The 22,740-nt window shown below is 37.8% G+C and overlaps 1 protein-coding gene across 1 annotated transcript; it reads right to left on the reverse strand.

Moving 5' to 3' along the window:
- Positions 1-2,134: 2,134 nt before the first annotated feature.
- On the reverse strand, positions 2,135-22,101 carry LOC139717084 (uncharacterized). Its single transcript, XM_071628592.1, has 6 exons — positions 21,957-22,101; positions 21,186-21,299; positions 16,669-16,740; positions 14,873-15,096; positions 13,315-13,417; positions 2,135-2,285 (listed from the first exon to the last, which is right to left on the reverse strand). The coding sequence occupies exons 1-6, from the start codon at positions 22,076-22,078 to the stop codon at positions 2,135-2,137; spliced, it is 786 nt and encodes a 261-aa protein (XP_071484693.1). The 5' UTR covers positions 22,079-22,101.
- Between the last annotated feature and the right edge of the window lie 639 nt (positions 22,102-22,740).

Below are 22,740 nucleotides of genomic sequence, written 5' to 3' on the forward strand. Positions count from 1 at the left end.
CTTAATTTTAACATACAGTGTATGTCCGTAACTAGTCAATTGAATGTGTACTTTACATGAAAAATGAAATTTTGAGGAATTCTCCTTATATTTTCTGTATATTGTCCAAAATGATGTCATTAAGTGTAGTCTCCATATTCACCAATGATGGAACTGAAAATTTAAAATCCATAACTTTTGAATGGATTGTCCAATTTTTCTCAAACTTTCTCTGATGTGTTCTACAAATAGTGCCACCTTCACTCAATCCACATTTATATTTTGGCTTTTTAACTGTAGATTCTAGAAGTGACATTGTCTTTTGTATTCTTATATGTGCTTGTGTGCAATACGCCGCTTCCCACTTTCTCATTGTTTTAATTGGCGTTTCAGGTAAAAAGAACACATGACGTAGTGCCAGCAATATACATTACAGAGATGGTACAGTATTGGTGGAGATGAGAATTGGGCTTTTAACTTTTTTGCGAGATACCAAGAAAACACTTATGATGTAGTACAGAGCATACCATTTTAAGAGGAATTCAAAGTTTATTTGATGAAAATCGGGTTTGGAATGACTGTAACATCCAAAAACAAAGTAAAACAAAGCGATCGTAATAAAGTGTGGGTTCCACACTTTATTAGAGTCATTCTCTTTTGGATATCTCAGCCATTTCAAAACCAATTTTCATCAAATAGACGTTGAATTCTTCATAGAATTACATGTATATGCTCTTTCATATTTCATACGAGGTTTCTCATTATCTCACCAAAAATGTTAGAAACCTGAAATTAGGTCTGAACCAAAACTATACGATCCCTTTAAATTCCTACATGCTGAGAGAATGTGAAATGTTAAACGTAAATTGCAAAAGTCAATGGAAATGTCTCGTAATTCAGCTAAATCTGGGGTTTAATGGACAGACCTCTGTTTTCAGAAACAAAAGAAAGTGTAGTTGATACATGAGTGAAAACAGTTAAGCATGCATATAGCTCTTTACAGTATATCAACTGAGGCCAAAATCTCATGCTTGGATTCATGAACAATTTGGTAGCTTTATTTTTCAGTCATAGATAGCATATTTTATACAAGTTTATATAAATGTTTTTATATACAAAATAGGGTGGACATATTCTTGTGCATATTTTTGCTTTCAATATATGACTTTGCTGGTGTTTATTTTTCTCAGTTCTGATACAATGTATTTATGTTTCATTGATTATAAAGAATATATTCAAACATATTGCAAGTATGTTTGTTTCCTATTGAAGAGTTACTCATGTCAACAGAACTGTGAATGTTGTGCCTAGGTGTGTGTGTTCATGCATGTGTGTGTGTGGTCGAGTATGAATGAGTGTGTGTGCATGTGTGTGTGTGTGTGTGTGTGTGTGTGTGTGTGTGCCTTGGTAATGACTTTGCTACATGCTAACTACACTGGAACTTTGTCATAACTAGGTTGGAAGTATGATAAGGCATGGCAATTTCGCAAGTCCCATTTCTTGTACATTTTTCAGTTTGTTTTTTATTAACGGCAGGAGAACTTTGTTATACTGACCTTAAAAACATGATAAATACTTTGTTTTATTAGGCTTTTCACTGTATTAGAGTACAAAAAGAGAAAATATATGGTTGGGACCTGCAAAATCACCCTGCAATAAGAGGGTTTGTTATATCTGACCTCTTTATAACAAGGTTACACTGTACTCATTTTACAATACGACTCTCTTGCAGGCCAAAACATCACTTCCTCTGACCGTTATCTCATCTTTTTATTCTCCAAATTGTCCACATCACAAAGGTTTTGTACATTACTGCATCAGCACACTTTATATCAAAAGATCCTCCCTCAGCAATTCTGGGATGAATCCGTAACCACACTTTACATAGAAAAAAATCCTCCCACAACACTTCAGCAATGAATCCTCGACCACTTCCTGCGGTTCATCAAATCATTTGACCACATCTCTGGTAAATGGTAGTCCAACTGTCTGTCCCTCCACAAGCCTCCTATTCCTGCATGAATTTTAAGTCCATTACACATTTGAGCACGGTGTGCCATGTACACATAAAGATACCACAGGGAATCCAGTTTCTGCAATACATAGTGTTTTTGGCTGACTGCCTTCTGAAAGGACAGTCTATGGAAGCTAATCTTCAATCCAACTGAAGTGGTTTTCCGAGGCCTATGACAACTTTTCGGAGGTGCTCGTCCTTTGCCCAGTTGACACCACTCCCGATGACCAATCCCTGGAGGATGCCCCTCTCCATGGTGATGTGGGAGATGAGGTTGTCAAGCTTCTCCTGTCTGGGGAGTAAGGGAATCGTTGGAGAGAAACATCATACATTGAACTACCACTACAACGAACAAGGTTATAAGAAATTTCTGGTTACAACGAAATAAAAATTCAGGCCGTAACATTATCTGTTCTTTGTCTTTTATGGCTTATTTGTTCGATTGTAATAAAATTTTGATATAATGAAAAAAACTGCCAGTCCTGAGGACTTCGTTATAATGGGAGTCCACTGTACAGCGTTTGCCTGTTAAAGAGGTGTAATATCAAACTTGACACCCGCTAGGATTTGTACTTTCTCCAAGAAAATATATTTCCCTGAAGCACTCACAGCTGAGGGAAAATATTGTCTTGAGGGGAAAATATAACACCTAGAGACTGAGTGTCAAGTATTATAATAACTATGATAGACAAGGTAATATTTGTTATATCATATGGCCTGCATAAATACACATCATTCTATTCTTGCCCCACTGGCAGCCAGTCAAATTGTGGAACTACATTACCTGACGTGACGTCATTTGCATTTCAAAACATGATTGGGGAGGTAGAGCTTAGCTCGATCCCATTGACAGACCACATGAAATGTAATGCAATTTGCCTGCTTTGTAGTAGCTGGTGCATGCTTTGTGAGTTTGATTGACATATCAGGAATCTTGTAACCCCCAAACTCCTATCAAGATTACAATCACATATCAGGTACATAATTACAACAGCAATTTTCTATCATCTGAAAGGGCTCCACTTGTGTCGTGTAAAAGTTTGCAGAGTGATGTAAACTGAGGAAGAGAGATTTGCTGTAACATGTTGTTTGTTTGTTTTTATTTCTGCATTCAATCAGATACAATTTGAATACAAATTTCAGAAAGTACAAAGACAAAGAACAGCAAGTGCAGTGAAATAAATCGATAACAGTACACAAATTAGTACGGTCTGCTATGTCGAAATATTGGATCCCGTGAGATTTTCGTGCCAAAATTGATTTTTTTAGCTAACGTTGTCAATTTTGGGGTGCTGAATCCAAAAAACTTTGGTTCCATTTTTTTCGACCACGTCTTCATCCGCCATTTTGAATTTCAAAATGGCCGCCATAGCACACTGTATTTTGACCCAGTTCTCATAATGTGAGCATCAATGAAGGTTCAAATTTGACGCAAAAAGCATGTTTATGACATCAGACATTCTGATACACCATTTCCTGATATTGTAGAGTGTTTAATACAATTTGAGGGCTGCCATCTTGAAATTCAAAATGGCCGCCATAGCTAACTGTGTTTTTACCTGTATCTCAGGTTGTAAGCATTATGGAAAGTATAAATTTGAGGCAAAAAGCATGCTTATGATGTCAGACATGCTAACACATACATTTTTGTTTTAAATGATGGATCATTTTGGTTAGCGGCCATCTTGAAATTCAAAATGGCCACCATAGCATATGTAATTGGGCCTATATCTCATATCGTATGCAGTGTGTAAGGTTCTAACTAGGGGCAAAGAGCATGCGTATGCTATCAGACTTTCTGAAACATCTTTTTCTGTCCATTTTGATATCATACTAGTAGGTGGCCATCTTGAAATTCAAAATGGCCGCCATACCAGAATGCATATTTTGACCCATATTTCATGTTGTAAACAATACAGAAAGTTCACATTCCGGGCATAAACCTGGCTCATGATGTTGAACATTCAGATGCACTTTGATCCCCTCCCTAAAATTGCAGATCATTTTTTAGGCTGCCATTTTATCTTTCAAAATGGCTGCTTTTCAGCTAATATCTGTGGTTACAAGCAGCTTTTAGGCATATCAAGTTTATGAAGGTGTACATTGTACATTCTTTTACAAACATACACACACATAATTATACATTCTGTTATAATGGATTATTCGCTTTGGCTGCCAATCTTGAAATTCAAGATAGATTTCTACCCATATTTTGTGCTGTAAGATCTTTATCCTGCAAACTCAAGCATGCTGGAGCACTTTCATGTATAGGACCTACAAATATGTGGAAGTCAATCACTTCAATAAATAGTATTATCATTGCATAGACGGGATTGTTTCCTGCAGGTACACTGCCACGTTGAAATGCAAAATGGCTGCCATGGGAAACAATCCTTCAAGAGCATTGCATTTGGGTAAAACTTGTGAATGGGAAATCATGTGATTCTGGTGTCAAAGCAAATGACTTTCAAAAGTGCCTCAATAAAATACTGTGTCTGAGTGACTAAATGCCCCCATTCAGACGATTTGGTTGTGGAGTTCAAATAAACAATATTAGCAGTGTGGGTATACTCGAAAATTTATCGGAAATTTACTTAGTTAATGTCTTCTAGGCTCATTCCCTGCATGTGTTTTTGAAGTCACAGCACTTGTATAGGGCTGTACACAGGGGAGAATTGGTTCTAAATTCTTCCAGAAACAATGACTTTTACATTTCTTGCCATATGAACAAGATAATGAATTCTGTGGCTATATACCGTTGGTGTAGGGAGCTCAAAGAATTTAATTGCGCAGTTTATGTATATCCGCTGGAAATAATGACAATGTACAATGTACCATATTATATTCCCCTGAAGTAGAGGCACAAATTAGGTTGTGGAGGTTTACGAGTTTTGTTCTCTGGATGTGTTGTGTCAAGATTCTACGAGAGCAAATTGTCCAGGTTGAAGTCATCCACGCCCAACTTCTGGAAAGCATGGACTGTTTCATTGCACATTCTGCATGATTCCAGGCTTAAAGAATTCTTGATCCATCTGCTCTTTGAGACATCCTCAAATTTTCAACTTCAGCCTGTGCCATGAAAGGCATGACCGAGCAGACCTTTGTTTTTCGCAACAATTTGCAGAACATAATCTCTCAACAGTGTCAATTGTACTTTATCATCTCCTTTTCCAGTGATGGAGCAGACAACATGCGATGCAGTATTAAAAGTAAAGCAAAGATCCATTAGGAGAATGAAAATGTCAGTGTCTAATACGTAATAATCATCAATATCTCTGAAATTCTCTGTTGCTCTTGAAGTAGCATCTAATATATGCAATGGAATGAGGATATCAGCTTCCTCGTTGTGACGGGTGACAACTCCAATGGTATCTTTGATGAACCCTTTGTTTCTTTTTTCCCCCGTTCTGTGTCAGATGGAAGAGAAGGCCATGGAATTGTTAGATGAAGAGTCACTGTGGAATTACTTAGAACAGTAGAACTCATATAACTTCCGATAATTGTATCGTCCAGTAATGACTCGATAATGACAAGTCTATCAGATTGTTGTACCGGTAGAAGCGTTATAAGAAGATAGTGGTCCTCTTAAGCTTAATGACTTTTTGATCCAATCGTACACAATGTATTTCAATTGCAAGAGCTGAATGTCTGGCCTCTCTCATATTATCCCAGACAGATCTTTTCTCATATTATCCCAGACAGGTTTTTTTTTTTCTTGTTTAAATTCTTTCAGATACAAATTCTTTGTACAGAACATGAAAACTTCCCTTTTCATCGCTTTCTAGAATATCCTCCTTGAATGTTTCCGATATCTGATTGCCAAGCACCATATTCATCAGCTTCAATGCAGTGAAAATTTTTGAGATTGCCCTCGTGAGATTGTGTTCTAAATTGTTGAGGAATTCTGATGCATCCAAAGTGCAACAGAACTGAGCTATTATTGCTCCTTTGTAGTTTTAGAATCATTGGCGGTACATCAGTAATCATCTTGGAAGTCTTGATAATTGAGGATGACCCACACAAGGGCGATCAGGTAAAATCTACTCATTGGCATTCCTTATTCATTCTGTGTTATTCCAGAAATACATCCAGCAATTATGAGCTCCCTGATGAGTTGTTTCATTTTGTGGTCAACAAACACGCTTGTGAGTGGGATGCCTGGTAGGGTGACTATGGCATTTTTTGCCATTGCGAGACTTTTCCTTGTTTGTCTTTATTCTCTCGAGGCGGTATCAAGTTTTTGAAGATCACCTTTAATCGCATCAATGCCTGCTTTTGTTCAACTATTTAATAACTGGGATTAAAAATAAATATCAATGAGGTTCCATGACAACAAATAATGTCTTGCCTGAGAGGCAAAACAAATCACGTGTACGCGAACCACATACCCGCTTGGCTATTGTGGGACGAGGGATGTAACGCTTACACACTTGCCAACACTTATGGGAAGTGGTATGGGACCCTTCCCCTCCCCCCCCCTCCCCCTCCTTACGCAGTCTTTGCCCTTCAGGATGGCTTGATGACGTCACTGGAACCTCGTCCTTACAGTCTGAATTTATGGCGGCCATTTTGAATTAAGAAATGGCTGTCGTTCTGCGTGACCTGAAAATGAATTCGGTCTAACTAGGTCAATTTTGGCAAATTCATCTATGGCTCTTACCACAGTTACAGTATTACATTTCTTTGGCCACCATCTTGAATTTCAAGATGGTGGCCTATCTAACGATCTACAATAGGAAACAGCTGTACTGGAACGTTAGACACCACAAGCATGTGCATTACTGAAAATTTGATGCTCCTACAGTAATTGCAACATGACATATGCATAAAAACGCTACGGCGGCCATTTTGAATTTCAAGATGGCAGCCTAGTAATTGTATCAAAACAATCCATAATATCACAAAATGATATATCGGAGTGTCTGACATCACTACCATGCATTTTGCACCAAATATGAAGCTTCTACAATGCTCGTGTATGAGATGTGGTTCAAAATACTGTTTGCTATGGCGGCCATTTTGAAATTCAAGATGGCAGCCTACAAATTGTATCAAAACAATCCACAATATCAGAAAAAGATATACCAGAGTGTCTGACATCACAACCATGCATTTTGCACCAAATTTGAAGCTTCTACAATGCTCACTTAATGAGATATGGATAAAAATACAGTTTGCTATGGCGGCCATTTTGAAATTCAAAATGGCGACTGAAGACGTGGTCAGAAAAAATGGAACCAAAGTTTTTTGGATTCAGCACCCCCAAATTGACACAGTTAGCCAAAAAAATCAATTTTGGCACAAAAATCTCACGGGATTACATAGTAGCCCCTACTAAATAGATACACATAGGTGATTGCATTGAGCAATGTAGATACACAGAAACATAAAACAAAATATACAGTATTTTTCAGTAAACAACAGAGATCATTGAATGCAGGAGACCACCATCATAAGCGATTAAGCCTGAAACAGATGGAGGCCTCATAAAAGGACTATCCAATGACACAACTCTCTTGGAGGAAAGTGATCAGGTGGGTGCAGTGCAGTTGCAGGTGTGAGTGCAAGATGCAGTTGAAGGAAGAAAATAGAGATTGACATGTGTATGTAGCCTCAGCAAAGACTGTTGTATGGTAAAAGAGGACCCTAGAAAGAGGAGAGTGAGGGAGAAAAGTGACAAGGGGAGAGTGTAAGGAAGGCAAATAGTGACAGTCAAAGGGCAATGGTGAGCTGGGAGTTAGGGTTGCACTACCCTTACAAAAAATAACCATGAAATTTAAGGTATTACCATGGTAAAACCTCAATTGCCATAGTAAAACCGTGGTATCGATGGTATTACTACGAGTACCACAGAAAAACCATGGTGATGCATGGTGATACCACAGAAAAACCATGGTAAAACCTCAATTGCCATAGTAAAACCATGGTATCGATGGTATTGCTACGAGTACCACAGGAAAACCATGGTGATGCACGGTGATACCACAGAAAAACCATGGTAAACTATCATTACCATGACACGACCATGGTACTGATACATATACTACAGAATAACTGTGAAGTCTATGGTATTTCCATGGTTTTACCATAGGCGCCACAAAATAACCATGGAAATAGTATGTTATAATTTTTATACCATAGCACTACCATGGTATTACTACCAGTACCATGGAAAAACCATGCCATCTACTGTATTTGCCTGGTATAACTATACAGGTACAATAAAATAACTATGGTGATGCCGGGTTATGGCCATCATACCATGGCATCACCACGGTATTACCACTTGTACCATAAAATAGCCATGGTATATAAGGAATTTCCTCAGTTTCGCTGCACTAATTAACCATGGATATACCATGTAATAACCATCATACCATGGCACGGTTCTGGCACTACTAGGCCTACTTGTACCATAGAATAACCACGGAGATACCATATAATAACCATCATACCATGTACTACAACCACAGGGTCTTTAATTGTACCGCAGCATAATAACCATAGTCATTATGATATTCTTACAGCTGAAAGGGACTGTACAGTAGGTACTGGTTGAGATGAGGATTCAGATTTACAACTTATTTTTTTCTGTTAGATGATAAACCTCTCATGAAATATGAAAGAGCATATACAGCTGTAATTTCAAGAAGGATTCAACGTTTTGAAGAAAATTCGTCTTGAAATGGCTGAGATTACCAACCCCCCCCCCAAAAAAAAAAAAAAAATCAAAATGAAATTGACAGGCCCCATCTTTCATTAGGAGCTCTTTGTTTTTAGATATCTCAGTCATTTCTCAGCCTGTTTTCATTAAATAAACGTTTGAGTCCTCTTCTGCTCTTTATCATTTCAAAGAGTGGTTTCTAAATATCTCGCAAAATGTTACAAGCTGAATCCTCATCTCATCCAGTACTGTATACTCCTTTTAAATGTCAAATAATGATGAAAAAAGGTACATTCTCTACTGGTATCACAAGGAAAAAATGGTCCCATTATAGCTATCCGTTTGACCCAACTTGTTCAAATAGTTGCAAACTGGAAGTAGGCCGATACTCGTTCACATTACCATGGTGTGAATTACCATACAATTAAAGATGAAAATTAATACCAACTCACGCCATTCCAGCTGACACTAAATTGAATGAGCTGGCACACTCTGAAAAAAAAAAACCAATCAATTCCAGCTGAATATTATGGCCTGGCTCTAAATCATTGATTATGAAGTTTTATTTGTACCAACTGGAAAACATGTCGTTCAACTGGCAGACTCACTAGTTGACTCCACTTAGACAAGTTGACTCCAAACTAACATTTCATTTCAACTGACAGACTGAAACAAATGAAATAAACTAGGCAATTGTCTACCAATTAGAATTCATTGACATAACCTACAGATTCACCACTGGATTCCAATTGCAAGAAACGGAATAAAGTGTCATACTGAAATATCAACTACTCGATTCCTGTATAGATACAATAATTGTATTGAAATTGACTAGACACAACTGGCAGATTTACCAGTTGATTCCACTTGAAAGCGATGGAATGGACTGGTACACTGAGAAAACATAGATGACTCCAGTTTGAACAAATGGATCAAACTGTGATGAGTGAGTTACATGTGTGTAATAACAACATACCTAATAGTAGTAGCATAGTGGTACTGGTGATAATAATAATGATGATGATGATAATAATGATAATAATAATAATAATAATAATAATAATAATAATAATAATAATAATAAGGTCTTATCCAGGAGAGCCTCTCCAGTGTTGTCGCTGCTCTATACCACAGGGCCCTGCCATACCACTAACAGTTGAACTGTTCTAATGAAAATGACAGATTAAAAAAATTAGATCTATTGTGTAAACTGGAACATTAAAGCCTATTGGTTGATTCCAGTAGGAAGAAATAGACCAAAGTATGCCCTTAGACAAAGTGGGATCAACTGGACACAACAAGCAGATTTTTCAGTTGATGATCCACTTGAAAGAAATTGTGTGAAATGGCATACAACAACCAGTTGATTCCAGTAGAAACAATGAGTGCACATTCGAGTTCGACACCCACAAATCATACAGCCAACAAATCAAACAACCCATGAATTTGACACCTAGCGAACAAGGCCCATATGACTGCGACACTAGGTAAATAAGGCCCACGACACTTTTACAATAAGCCCCATGATGCAATGTCGAGCTTGTGGGCCGTATGACTTGTGGGATGACCCCGAAAAAATTGGACCAATTTGGTGCAGGTTGAATCGACTGGACACAACTGGCATACTAAAACATCAACTCCATGATTCCAGCAGATTCAACTTTTTTTGAACCAGGCTCTTGTATACCTGTTGCAAATGACTTGACACAACTGATAGATTTATTCAACTTGAAAGCAATGCAGATTTAACCTACATGCACTTTGATAAAGTTTAGGCTGTAACAGCTAGTAGAACCCAGCCGGGTAATGTATCAAACTGGCATGACTGGGGAAGTTCATACCAGTTCATCAAATCTGGCAGTTTTACCAGTTGATTCCACTTTTTAAACGATTATAAACGTACCAATACAATGTACATTACAGTCAAAACTATTGGACCATTATGAGTATACTTGCAACGAATGGGAAAAATCAAAATATATATCAACCGATTCTAAAGGTAAACCCCTTAAACTCTGAAGGGACGTGGCAGGAGAGGGAAGGGCGGAATCCACCCTCGATGTTTCGAGTCTGCGATGGAAGAGACCATGTCATGAGACATTTTCCTGACTTTTTTTCAAGTTCAACTTCAAATTCATTGTTGTTTTTTCCACAGCAAAATAATCTATTTGGTGAACATAAATCTCGCTTTCTTCAATGAAAGTATAATGCATGTAATTTGTACAGAGAAAGCAATAATTGAAAACCTAAAGTAGGGGTACAATGCAGTGGTTGCTGAGGTAACAAAAGTGAAATAAATGAAATATGCATTGTGTGAAAAAAGGAGGGACCCACTGAAAAGACAAAGCTTGTGAAGTACGGTCCCTTCTCCGATTGAAAAAAAAAATCGACGCAAAGATTGATTGAAAACAGCAACAAAGAAACTCTTTAAAAATCTGACTATTCTTTATCGGAGCAGATCCAGGAATTCCGTAAATGGGGTGGGGGGGGGGGGGGGGGGGAGAGGGGGTGGGGGAGGGATCTGTCATGGTGCCACTTCCGCAATCATAAGAAAACAAAGGAAACAATAAAAAAACAAAGAAGTACATTTGAAACAAAAAAAATATACATAAAAAAATGGCTTTTGGAAGTCCTTTAATGTCTGATGCATGGTCTTTAAACATGTAAAAACAGACTTACAAATGATTAAGAAATAGACTCTTAATGCTTTTAATTAGGCTAAAATAAGATGTTGGGCCTAATTTGCACAAATAATTAATTGATGAATTAAAATTAGAAATTGACAATAAAAAAAAATCTTATAAGACATATAACACATAATTTTGTAGATTACAATGTGGTTGTAACTTGGGCCAAATTTCGTTACGATCGTAATACTAATGGTCGAGATCTTGTGGAGGGGGGGGGGGGGGAGGCGAAATTCCCTCCCAAAATGCAATTTTTAGCATTTATAGCCAAATAAGCCTGGCCCGTTAAAGATAAGCAAAGTTTTGGAACTAATTCACATTGCGTGTCATCTCATACAAATTCCAAGTACGACCCAAAATATTATACCGGTACGTTCATGTAATAAATATACTACAGCCTGTATTTAGTATATGTGTGAATGTGTGTAGTGTGTGTATGTGTGTATGTGTGTGCTTGTGTGTGTGTGGGGGGGGGGGTGTGGGTGAGTGCAAACACCCGGTTAGTACTAATATATCCATGGTACCAAGAACTGACTTCTTCCCATGCAGTTTAAACCTCATCAACCCAACTGGAAAATGTAACACAAGTTGATTCAAGTTGCACGAACCATGTTTTGACTTGGTTTCTGTATCGCTCATGAATATTCATGAGAGAGCATCTAACATGCAAAAGGTGAGAAAATAGATAAAAGACATAAAAACCCACAGTATATATTCTGGGTTTAAACTTTGAAGTATGTTGGGAAATTTCTCTTTTGTTACCAACTATTTTAACTTGTGTTATGACAATGCATATTCATATTTTGATAGGACTAATATTATGCATGACATGTAGTTAGTAACCATGCCTTAAACCTTTTCAGATATCAGCCCATATATAAAGAACTGATACACTAGCAATGTATCTAGGAATAGGAAGTATACTCTAGGTATACAGATAGGTAGACCTGTATAGATTAGAATGTAGGTCTTGTACAATAGTGTAGAAACAGGTGTATGTGATTCGAGGCCAGGTTATATAGGTAACATACTAGTACTGCATGCTGTAAATACACAACCATTAATGTTATTTTTCTTTTCAAATTGTAAATACCATGGTAATTTAACCATGGTAATACCATGGTAATACCATGGTAATACCATGGTAAAATCACCTCAGAAATACCATGGTATTGTACCATGGTACCGGTACCATGGTATTTGGTAAGCACAGTAATACCATGGTACATGGTAAGAGCAGTAATACCATGGTATTTTGCCATGGTAATACCATGGTAATGTACCATGGTTTTACCAGGGCAAAATTACCAGGTTTCCATGGTTCATTACCATACCATGGTATTACCATGGTAAAGCCATGGTTCTTTTTTGTAAGGGTAATGGGGTCAGGAGAATAGGAGACATTTTGAGTCCTAGACTTGTCATCTGGCTGGCATTTGGAGGTATGTGTATTCACCTCTGCCGATGTGCAGCAAATTCTTGATGCAAGACTAATATGGATATGCTAAAGACAAGCCTATTGGTCAGCAGTACACTAGGTGTTTCAACATTCACACTCGATTGAATGAATTGATGGTGTGATATGAGAATACTTGTCCATGAAACAGGCTATTTTGAAACACGAAATAGGAAATGAATAGAAACGGTTATTTGTCAGGAGTAATGGCAAGATGTCTTTGAAATCATGAAAGCCAACCTTGTCAAAGATCTTGATAGAGATTATTTCATTGTGAACTTCAGTTCAACCTGGATCACTACCTGAACCTAATCCACAGTGTAGTAGAAAGCCACTGGCCTAAACTAACTCCACAAAAAGATGTGACCTTAGAACCATTGTGTAAAATTGCACAATTAGACCAAGGCTAATATCAATATCTCCTCAGGAACACAATCATCAAAACTTTCCACAAACTTCAACCAAAAAACATTTAATCTAAACCATGAACATCACACCACAGAAGAAAACTTACTGTTCTTGTAAGGACCGGCTAGACGTGCCACTTCCACCGTCCTGCTGCTGTTTCTCTATACTCTGTAATCTTGTCATCAACTCCACATTTGAAGCCTGCAAGTCTGTAAAGGTTGAGATTATCATGAAGTGGCATCTTGACAAACTGGTAGAAAATGAAGCAAGTCTTGCTAAATATCTTTTTCATTATTATTATTTCACTGTCATTATTATCATTACTCTGTGTGTGTATATACTTGAATTTGATATGTTTGATTACTTCCTTTGTTGCCTACTCCTGGTACACCTTTCAGGGCTCACTGTTTTCAATTCAATTCAATTCAACTTTATTTCCACATAATCCTTAAAAGGATACAAAGGATACATAAAATGTGATATAATAAACATCAGTTGGAATATACAATCTAAAAGAACAATACACGTAAGATACCATAGTCACCAAAAGGTGTTTCAACAAACACAAAGTGAATGACAAAGAAGGAAATAACAACATAATGGATGCTAGTTTGCTAGGCCCCCCTTCCCCTTGCTGTTGCCTTTTTCACTCTTTCCCTTTCTTTAGCCCTCTGGTGTTCCTTTTCTTCTTTGATGTTGCCTCCCTATTCACCCTTTCCTTCAATGGCTGCCCCTTTGATCCTCATGATCATTATTGACCCTCCTCTGCCTTTTGTCTGTCTGCTCTCCTCTACCTTTTGTCTGTCCACCCTCCTGCTCTAATCCCCCTCCCTTTACCTGTTGGGCTCCTTGCCCATGACCTCCCACCCTCTCCTTTGTTTTCTTTGTTCTGTGTACCCAGCCTGTCCCTGTCTGTTCTTGTTGTGTTAAGTCCTTATAATAAATGTGATTGCTTTCCCTGCTTGTTTGTCATTTTGCCTCTGACAAAGATTCTGCAAGGATCGAAAGCTCAGGCCCCTTTTGACTCCATTTTACTCCATTGGCTCGCCTTCATTGGATAAGAAATTTTAAGCAGTTTTTTTGCTACATTTAACTATTACCATGTCAACTACAAAATAAATGTGCAGATGAGAAACACCAGGAAAACGTTTGGGCTCCTCAATTTTTATTCAAAAAAATGCAAAAATGCACCGACAAACATATTCCATCATTATGACATGCAGGAACAAAGAAATCTGTCACCTTCCCTTTGCCCTAACCTCCCAAATGTTAAAGAATTGGCTTTAAGTGCATCAATGCTATGCGAACAAACTTCAGAAATTCTAACCTTCCCGATGGATTTTTGAAGTGTTACAAAACACTGGTACCCTCACGCACACACGTATACACACATAACAGGGGCAGATCCAGGAATTCCATAAAGGGGAGGCACCTTTGCAAAATTAAAAGAGGAGCACACCCCCCCCCCCTATTTTTTTCTTTGCATTTCTTTTGTTTTAACCAAAACTAAAGAGGGGGCGCGCACCTGGTGCGCGCCCCCTCTGGATCCACCACTGCATAGAAACACTGCTGGAAAGCAGAAACACACCCATACCCACACACATATGGATACACATACATGTATGTGTAGAAAGACAGACAGACAGACAAATATACACACACACCTCTGATTTCTTTCTTCTTTTGGTCGATCTTGTCCTGAAGTGTTTGGCAGCACTCGTGGTGGGCCAGGATGTCTGAAGCCAGAGTCCTCTGTCGATCTACCAGCTCTCCTGCCCACGCTCTCTTCTCCTTCTCTTCAGCTTTAGCACCATCCTCGACATCAGGAGCAGCATCGGCATCGGCTGGTGGAAATAACAACTCCAAAAGTCTGCTGCAGAGCTGGGCGCTGAAAAAAAGGCAAACAAAAATAAAGAAAAGGCATGACAGGCATGGACAAGGAACCCACATTTTAAATTGCGATTTGCATTTCATTTTGCATCTATACAGAATTTCATAACATCCTTTCAACTTAACACGAGGTTTTTGCATCCATCTTGATCAAAATCATGTTCTTGAGAGTCCAACTTCTTATAGAGTGTGTAGCAAAAGAATTGCGGTATATGATAAAGTGCAGTTTCCATGATAGCACCTTTAAACTGTTTGTGGATTTGGCCACTTTGTTCGTACAGGGGATACTCGTTATAATGAGGACCTAAAAAACTATGACAATTACCTCATACTATCGGGATTCTCACTACATTAGGATGGCCTGAGGGCCCAAGTGGTTTATTTCACTCCTTCCAGACCTGGGCTGCCCAACTTGGCACACACTTACCTCTCCATTGTATGTTCTCATTTTGTATTACGTAAGGTTGATATTTCTAATTGAAGCCATATAAATAATAATGATGACAATGATAATAATAATAATGATAATAATAATAATAACGACGACGACAACTATTATTATTATTATCATCATTATAATTATTATTATTATCATTATTATTATTATTATTATTATTATTATTATTATTACTATTATTATTATTATCATAATCATAATAATATATATTAATGGTATCTTTATTCAACAAATCATTGATTGCAGCCAGAAGCTGAATTACAAATGTGACCCTGCACCACAAAACAAACAAAAAGTCGCCAGACATGGATTTTTAGTTAAGGACAGATACTGAAAGATCAGATTCTAAGCTTTAAAATGATGTTTAACTCAAATCAAATGGACTCTCCTAACCTATCTAAATATTGGAAAGAAAGCACACACTCAGGAAAAGTGTGAACTGAGAAAAGAGTCTCTGAAGTACAGAGTGTATTCAAGCGCATAATCTGTACCAAGCTGTGCTGGCTGTGCTATAAATGGAACAAAAAACAGGATGTTGACCACCAGAGCAACAACAATGAAGGGATTATTAGATTCAGTTGAAATTATAAATGCTTCATTAACACATTCTGTGCATGATTAATGCCAACTTTCAACGCAATAGCATCATTATTTCAAAAGTTATTAGAGTTTGAAACGAAGAGTGTGTACAAGGTTTTTAAGAAATGAAAAGGGGATTCTACAGACACACCTAATCACACTAATCTATCAAAAAATGGTCAAGACAAACTGCTAAAAAACACACTTTCCTGTTCGTTATATGGTCCCAAATTTTACCATAGTGTAGAAGAAGACCTGCCCCATTTCACCTATTTTCAGTCCTCACACATTATCAGTACATGCGACTTTTTGTTCGTTTTGTGATGCACGGTCACAAATGATTTTACGAAAATGAGAAATATACATACACAGTATTACATAAACATACGAATATAATATAATAATAACATGAAGGTACAAAAACAGAGGAATATACTGACTTGTCACCTGCAAAATCACTTTATTGTAAAGAGGGTTTTGTTGTATCAAACCTCTTTATAACCAGGTTCCACTGTACTCTGCATCTCATCTCACCTTGTGATAATCTGCTGCTTGACTCCATGATTCATGGATGCAGTAAGGAGTTCCTCTTCAAGGGCTACCAGCCTGAGCATTCCAAACAATAGACACAGAGACCAGAGGCTTAAAATTTGCAACCTGGTAGATTAGTAGTGACCTCTTGCCTTGGCAAATCTCCAGCAGCTCCCTTCGTACTATGAGCTTGTCATTCAGCAATGCACAACATCTACTTTTAAGCTGTCATGAACAAGATTCTAAAATGTCTACCGGCTTTTCAAGGGTCTAGTAGATTTCTGTAATGGATGGGTTAATTTGTGACAGATTTACAGTCAAACCTGTCTATAGCAGCCATCAAATAGAAATAAAAAGAGTGGCCTCTCTAGACAGGTTTGACTTTATTTTGATTACAATAAGACCTGTTGTGGTTCAAAAGGTTCCCGGCTGTGCTTTTGAAAAGTAAGTGCAAGATTCAAACCCTTGCACCTTAAAAATGACACAATCTGTCTGCAATTACTTAATTCTAGCTTCGTTAACCAGTGGACATTCAGTTGGAATTTGAACATCTATTGTGATTAGATTTAGTACAATCTTACTACAAAGTGGCAGACTGGGTGAAATACAGGCCTGATTCCAGTGAGTGAGGTAATACAACATAAAGGGCTTTAAGGAGAGGGGGCTACCTGTAACAATTAAAATATATAGTACAAACATGTTTGCTGGAAAATAAAAATCACAAATAACAAAACAGAATGAACAAGGTTTGAAAGTCATTTTCTAAAAGGCAGCATGGTAAGTAGACTGTTTCTGTAATGTATTCAAATTCTATGCATGCCTTGTTCACAAAGTTGCCCATAACAACTGTATCATTGCAAAAGTGCAGCTGTAAGTTGTCCCCAGTATATTTGACCCTGCAGATGCCCCCTTCTGATAAGTAACCCCCTCCCCCCATCATCAAGAGTGGAGCAGTCTGCAAGTAGCTTAATTTGCATATTTAATCCCAAGATAGCCAAGAGCTGCTAGAGAGTTCTTTGTGGGTGCACAAAGACCCCAAATTTGCCATTGTTCTAGCTGCTCTACCAAGGTGAACATCTCCCACTGAGCATCTCCTCAAACTCGAAAATTGCCCAGAAAATCTGCAGCCCGAAGGTATGCTTCTGTATCTTTTTATTAATTTTCTGTCAGTTCCATTAACAGAGTATGAATACTGAAAGTTGTATACTTGTTCAACTTAACATTTCAAGTATGAATGATGAAAGTTTCCAACTCATGCAAGTTTGAGTGATGTGCTGCATAACCTGTGTATAGTTATGTGTTATATGACTAGAGTATAAGCGAACAAAATTGAATATGTGTGTTAGTCATATATATTAGTGTGTTACATAGTAGTACAATAATGTATGCCAATGCGATATATATTTGTAGCTAGTAGAGTATGTGTATGTAGTTGATGAAACTTTTGAAGAGTTTAAAGAGTTGTCCCATAGGGTACACCATGCTAAGTTGCAGGGAACTTTGAGATGCAAGAACAAAGGATTGTTTGTGCTTGATGCTAAGCTGTGTGTATCTGTGTGTATGAAAGAGAGTGTGTATATGTTTTGCCTCATAGGGCTATATGTGTAGGCCTACTGATTACTACATGGAAGCTTATGCAAATTAGGGAGAAGTATATGCAGATTAGGTGGAAGCTTGGATGTGTGTGGAGAGTGCAAGCTGGTAGAGAGATGGAGAGACAGGATGAGAGAGAGAGGAAGAGAGAGAGAGATTGGTTACCTCAGTGTGTGTGGGAAGGCGTTGTAGATACAGTATTTGTGAAGGTAATAGGGCATAGTAGTGCAGAGTGCAGTGACTTTGTGTACCTACTCTCTCTGACCAGTCCCTCTTGTTACTATGGCAACAAGATAAGACTCAGTAGAGCAAAGGAAGGGGTGTGCTATGTTTAAATGGTGTGTACAGTTCTGGTTGAGGTGAGGATTTAGCTTTTAACGTTTGGTGAGATATTCAGAAACCACTCTATGAGATGTCAAAGAGCATGCAATTCAAAGGGGTATCAAAAGTTTATTTGATGAAAATTGGTTTTGAAATGGCTGAGATATCCAAAAACAATGAGAAACAAAGAGATCCTAATAAAAGGTGTGGCCTGTCACCTTTTATTATTATCACTTTTTTGGATATCTCAGCCATTTGAAAACCAATTTTCATCAAATGAGTAACACTAAATCCTTCTTAAAATTACATGCTCTTTCATATTTCGTAAAAGGTTTCTCATTATCTCACTTGGGAATGTTCAAAACATGAATCCTTACCTAAATCAGTACAGTACACTCCCAAGAGTTGTGGACAGGCAATGCAAGGAGGTGCCACCTCCCTGGGTGATGTTAATACTCTCTTGGATATTAGTTTGCCAATTTCATTTAGTGTTTTAGATTCCACATGTACCTTTGTTGTATATTATCAGTCATTTAGTAGGAGTATAGGATAAGATTAGCCATTCATGTATTCATGAAGCAATTTCAAGATGCATGATTTCTAGTCAAAGAATTAGCATGAATTTGGATTCATGGCTTTTTGTAGCATTTCTTAAATTAATGCTATTGTGTATCCTTCTGTCAAACTGAATTGTTTCAAGGGATGGTACATTGGTGGAGATGAGAATTGGGCATTTAACTTTTTGCAAGATACCAAGAAAACACTTATGATATAGTACAGAGCATACCATTTTAAGAGGAATTCAAAGTTTATTTGATAAAAATCGGGTTTGGAATGACTGAAACATCCAAAAAGAAAGTAAAACAAGGAAAAGTAGAAATTACGCGGTGCGTAATATATGTCCCCGCCGGAAGTAGCATTTAGTAGCAAAATGTACAATATCTAGGTAAAAAGATCAAGGTCAAAGGTCAAGAAGTCAAAGGTCAAAATTCTGTGTAGAAGTTTTGAAGCCCTCACCTACATTTGTAGTGCCATCACATAAAGCAAACGGAATCAAAATCGGGTTAGAAATGGCGAAGGAGTAGCATTTTGTAGCCAATGTACAATATAGGTCAAAAATCAAGGTCAAAGGTCAAAGAAGTCAAAGGTCAAAATTCTGTGTAGAAGTTTTGAAGCCCTCACCTAGTGCCATCACATAAAGCAAACGGAATCAAAATCGGGTTAGAAATGGTGAAGGAGTAGCATTTTGTAGCAAAATGTACAATATAGGTAAAAAATCAAGGTCAAAGGTCAAAGAAGTCCAAGGTCAAAATTCTGTGTAGAAGTTTTGAAGCCCTCACCTAGTGCCATCACATAAAGCAAATGGAATCGAAATCGGGTTATAAATGGCGAAGGAGTAGCATTTTGTAGCCAATGTACAATATAGGTCAAAAATCAAGGTCAAAGGTCAAAGAAGTCAAAGGTCAAAATTCTGTGTACAAGTTTTGAAGCCCTCACCTAGTGGCATCATTTAAAGCAAACGGAATCGAAATCGGGTTAGCAATGGCGAAGGAGTAGCATTTTGAAGCAAAATGTACAATATAGGTCAAAGGTCAAGGTCAAAGGTCACAACTGAAATTCTGCGTAGAATTTTCAAAGCTCCCATGTACAGTAGTGCTATCATATAAAGCAAACAGAATCAAAATTGGCTCATATTTGACAGAGAAGTAGCAAATTGAACATTTTGATCACACACTGACGCACAGACGGACGGACACACGGACGCACAGACGGACACACGGACACACACACACGTACGGAGCCCGTTTCATAGTCCCCTGCTCGAACTCGTTCGGCAGGGACAACAAAGCGATCGTAATAAAGTGTGGGCCCCACACTTATTACAATCGCTCTTTTTTGGATATCTCAGCTATTTCAAAACCAATTTTCATCAAATAAATGTTGAATTCCTCACAGAATTACATGCTCTTTCATATTTTATAAGAGGCTTCTCATTATCTCACCAAAAAATGTTAGAAACCTGAAATTAGGTCTCAACCAAAACTGTTTGATCCCTTTAACGACTTATTTGGTTTACAACATATAATCTCCAAAACAGTGGTATTGTGTTGCATGTGATTTCAGTAAAAGTTTTGATGTCCTTTGCCACTTGCAATTTTACCAAATGTTTATGATTTCAAGCTGTGTTATTAATTTGCAAGGTTCTGCAAACATGGAGCCAGCAGAATTCTCGTAATTCTGTAACTACACATTCAGTCGCCAGTTACTGTACATTCCTTATGGGCACAGGCTAGGTAGCCAGGGTGAGTCTCATAAAGATGATTGTTTATTTTTTAGATCATTTGTATCAACATGCATGTATTTTCTAGACAGTGAGTAGAGTTTATGTAACTCTTTACTCTGTGAGTGCGTTTATCCTGTATCACACAACCACTACGCTTGCCAGAGGCTTGCTCCATCTAGCAACAATTAAGCGAATTCCTGACCAAGGAACTTAACTTTGAGGGAGCAGGTGAATGAAATGCTTTGTTACATCAACATCATGAATGATAATATGAACAGACATAAAATTATGTATCTATAGGGTTAAGGTAGTAAATACTTACTTGCTGTTTAGATCTTCTGCCTGGTCATTTTCACTTGTACTAGAATTATTGTCTGCAGACACTCGTATTGCTCCTCTTTGCATCTGTTGCAACGTTTGAAGCCAACCATTGCACCTCAGGGGAAAACCACAATTTTCAGATAACATTATTCAACCAGTCCTCCTAAATTTGAACCATAACTGGGTGGCATCAAATTATATCACTGTGAGTCAAAGATTTAAGAGTTGTACCCTACCCTTATTGCAGACAATTTACAGTCAAGAAAATATTGCATACAGTGTATATCATAACTTGCGGTGCATTTGGAAATTGCCTGTGGATGTGCATTGATTGGGCCCATTCTGGAAATTATATCATGTACACACACATAGTCAAAACAACAATTGGACCACAATGATACAATTGTAGTTGGAGGTTCAATCCTCCTTAAAATTATGTTACAATCCGTTAACATATTGCCAAAGTTGCTTGATACAAACATCAATCCTGCAGTACCGGAAAGTAACTACTCATGCTGAAATTTCTATTCAAACCCTCATAAGATGATAAGCATATAAGCAAAATCAGTTTTTGAAAAGAGGTTATTTCTTTGTTTTAACAAAAAGGTGTATTCCTTTGCAAAGTGAACAATTCCATAGGTGTTTGTAATATTGTACATAATTTGTGCTATACAACAGCAAACATGTCATCTCCGTGAATTTATCAATACGAAGTCAATTTTAAGTGCAGAGTATAAGAGACAAAAACAATACAGAAGAAAAAGTGGCATACTTTGCAAAGGTTTGAATGTTCTCCTGCAACGTTTGCGAAGCTCCTTTGCCCTGATCTGACGCCAAGGACTGAGAAATATCTTCCATCCTCTGACTGACTGACTGAAAGTCTCCACTGGCCATTGCGATTGCTTCCTTTGCAGCTGATGATAGGTAACCCAGCTGAAATTATAAAAATAAAGGTCCTGTTTACCTTTGGGAACAGTGATTTAAAAAATGTTCAAGATATCATATTTGATGCATATGATGTGTAGGTCTGTTGTATCACAAAGCATTGTACCATATAAATTTTTTGCAATAAAGCCTAACATATGAGGAGATATTATTAAATCTCAGTAACACTCAGACTTTGATAGACAGGCTGGAAGCTGTGCAGAACAGATCAGCGCAATTTGTTAGAGGTGGCTACTCTAGGCACAGTAGTGTAACAAATATGAAGTGTGAGCTCAGCTGGGAACTGCTGAAACATTGACGCAGAGTAGGACGCATTACCACATTCTGTGAAGCGCTTGCGGGTCGCCTATCCATCCCAGTTCGAAAAGACGTGCGTCTGGTCCGAAGGGTTCTCCAGAAATCATCTTCTACAAGTTTCATCCCAATCGCCACAAACAAAAACTGCTATAAATACTAGTTCATCCCAGGAACGATCACAGACTGGAACACACTCCCATTGACAGTTACCGACATCACAAACAAAGACTCCTTCAAAGCAGCAATCCTTCAGTACATCCAGGAGCAAAGCAACTAGATCCCACACTTCTCTCTCCACGCAATATAACACCAGC

The sequence above is a fragment of the Diadema antillarum genome, unplaced genomic scaffold (genome assembly GCF_040938485.1).
Source record: "Diadema antillarum isolate AM-2024a unplaced genomic scaffold, OU_Dant_1.0 scf00000071, whole genome shotgun sequence".
Taxonomy (NCBI): domain Eukaryota; kingdom Metazoa; phylum Echinodermata; class Echinoidea; order Diadematoida; family Diadematidae; genus Diadema; species Diadema antillarum.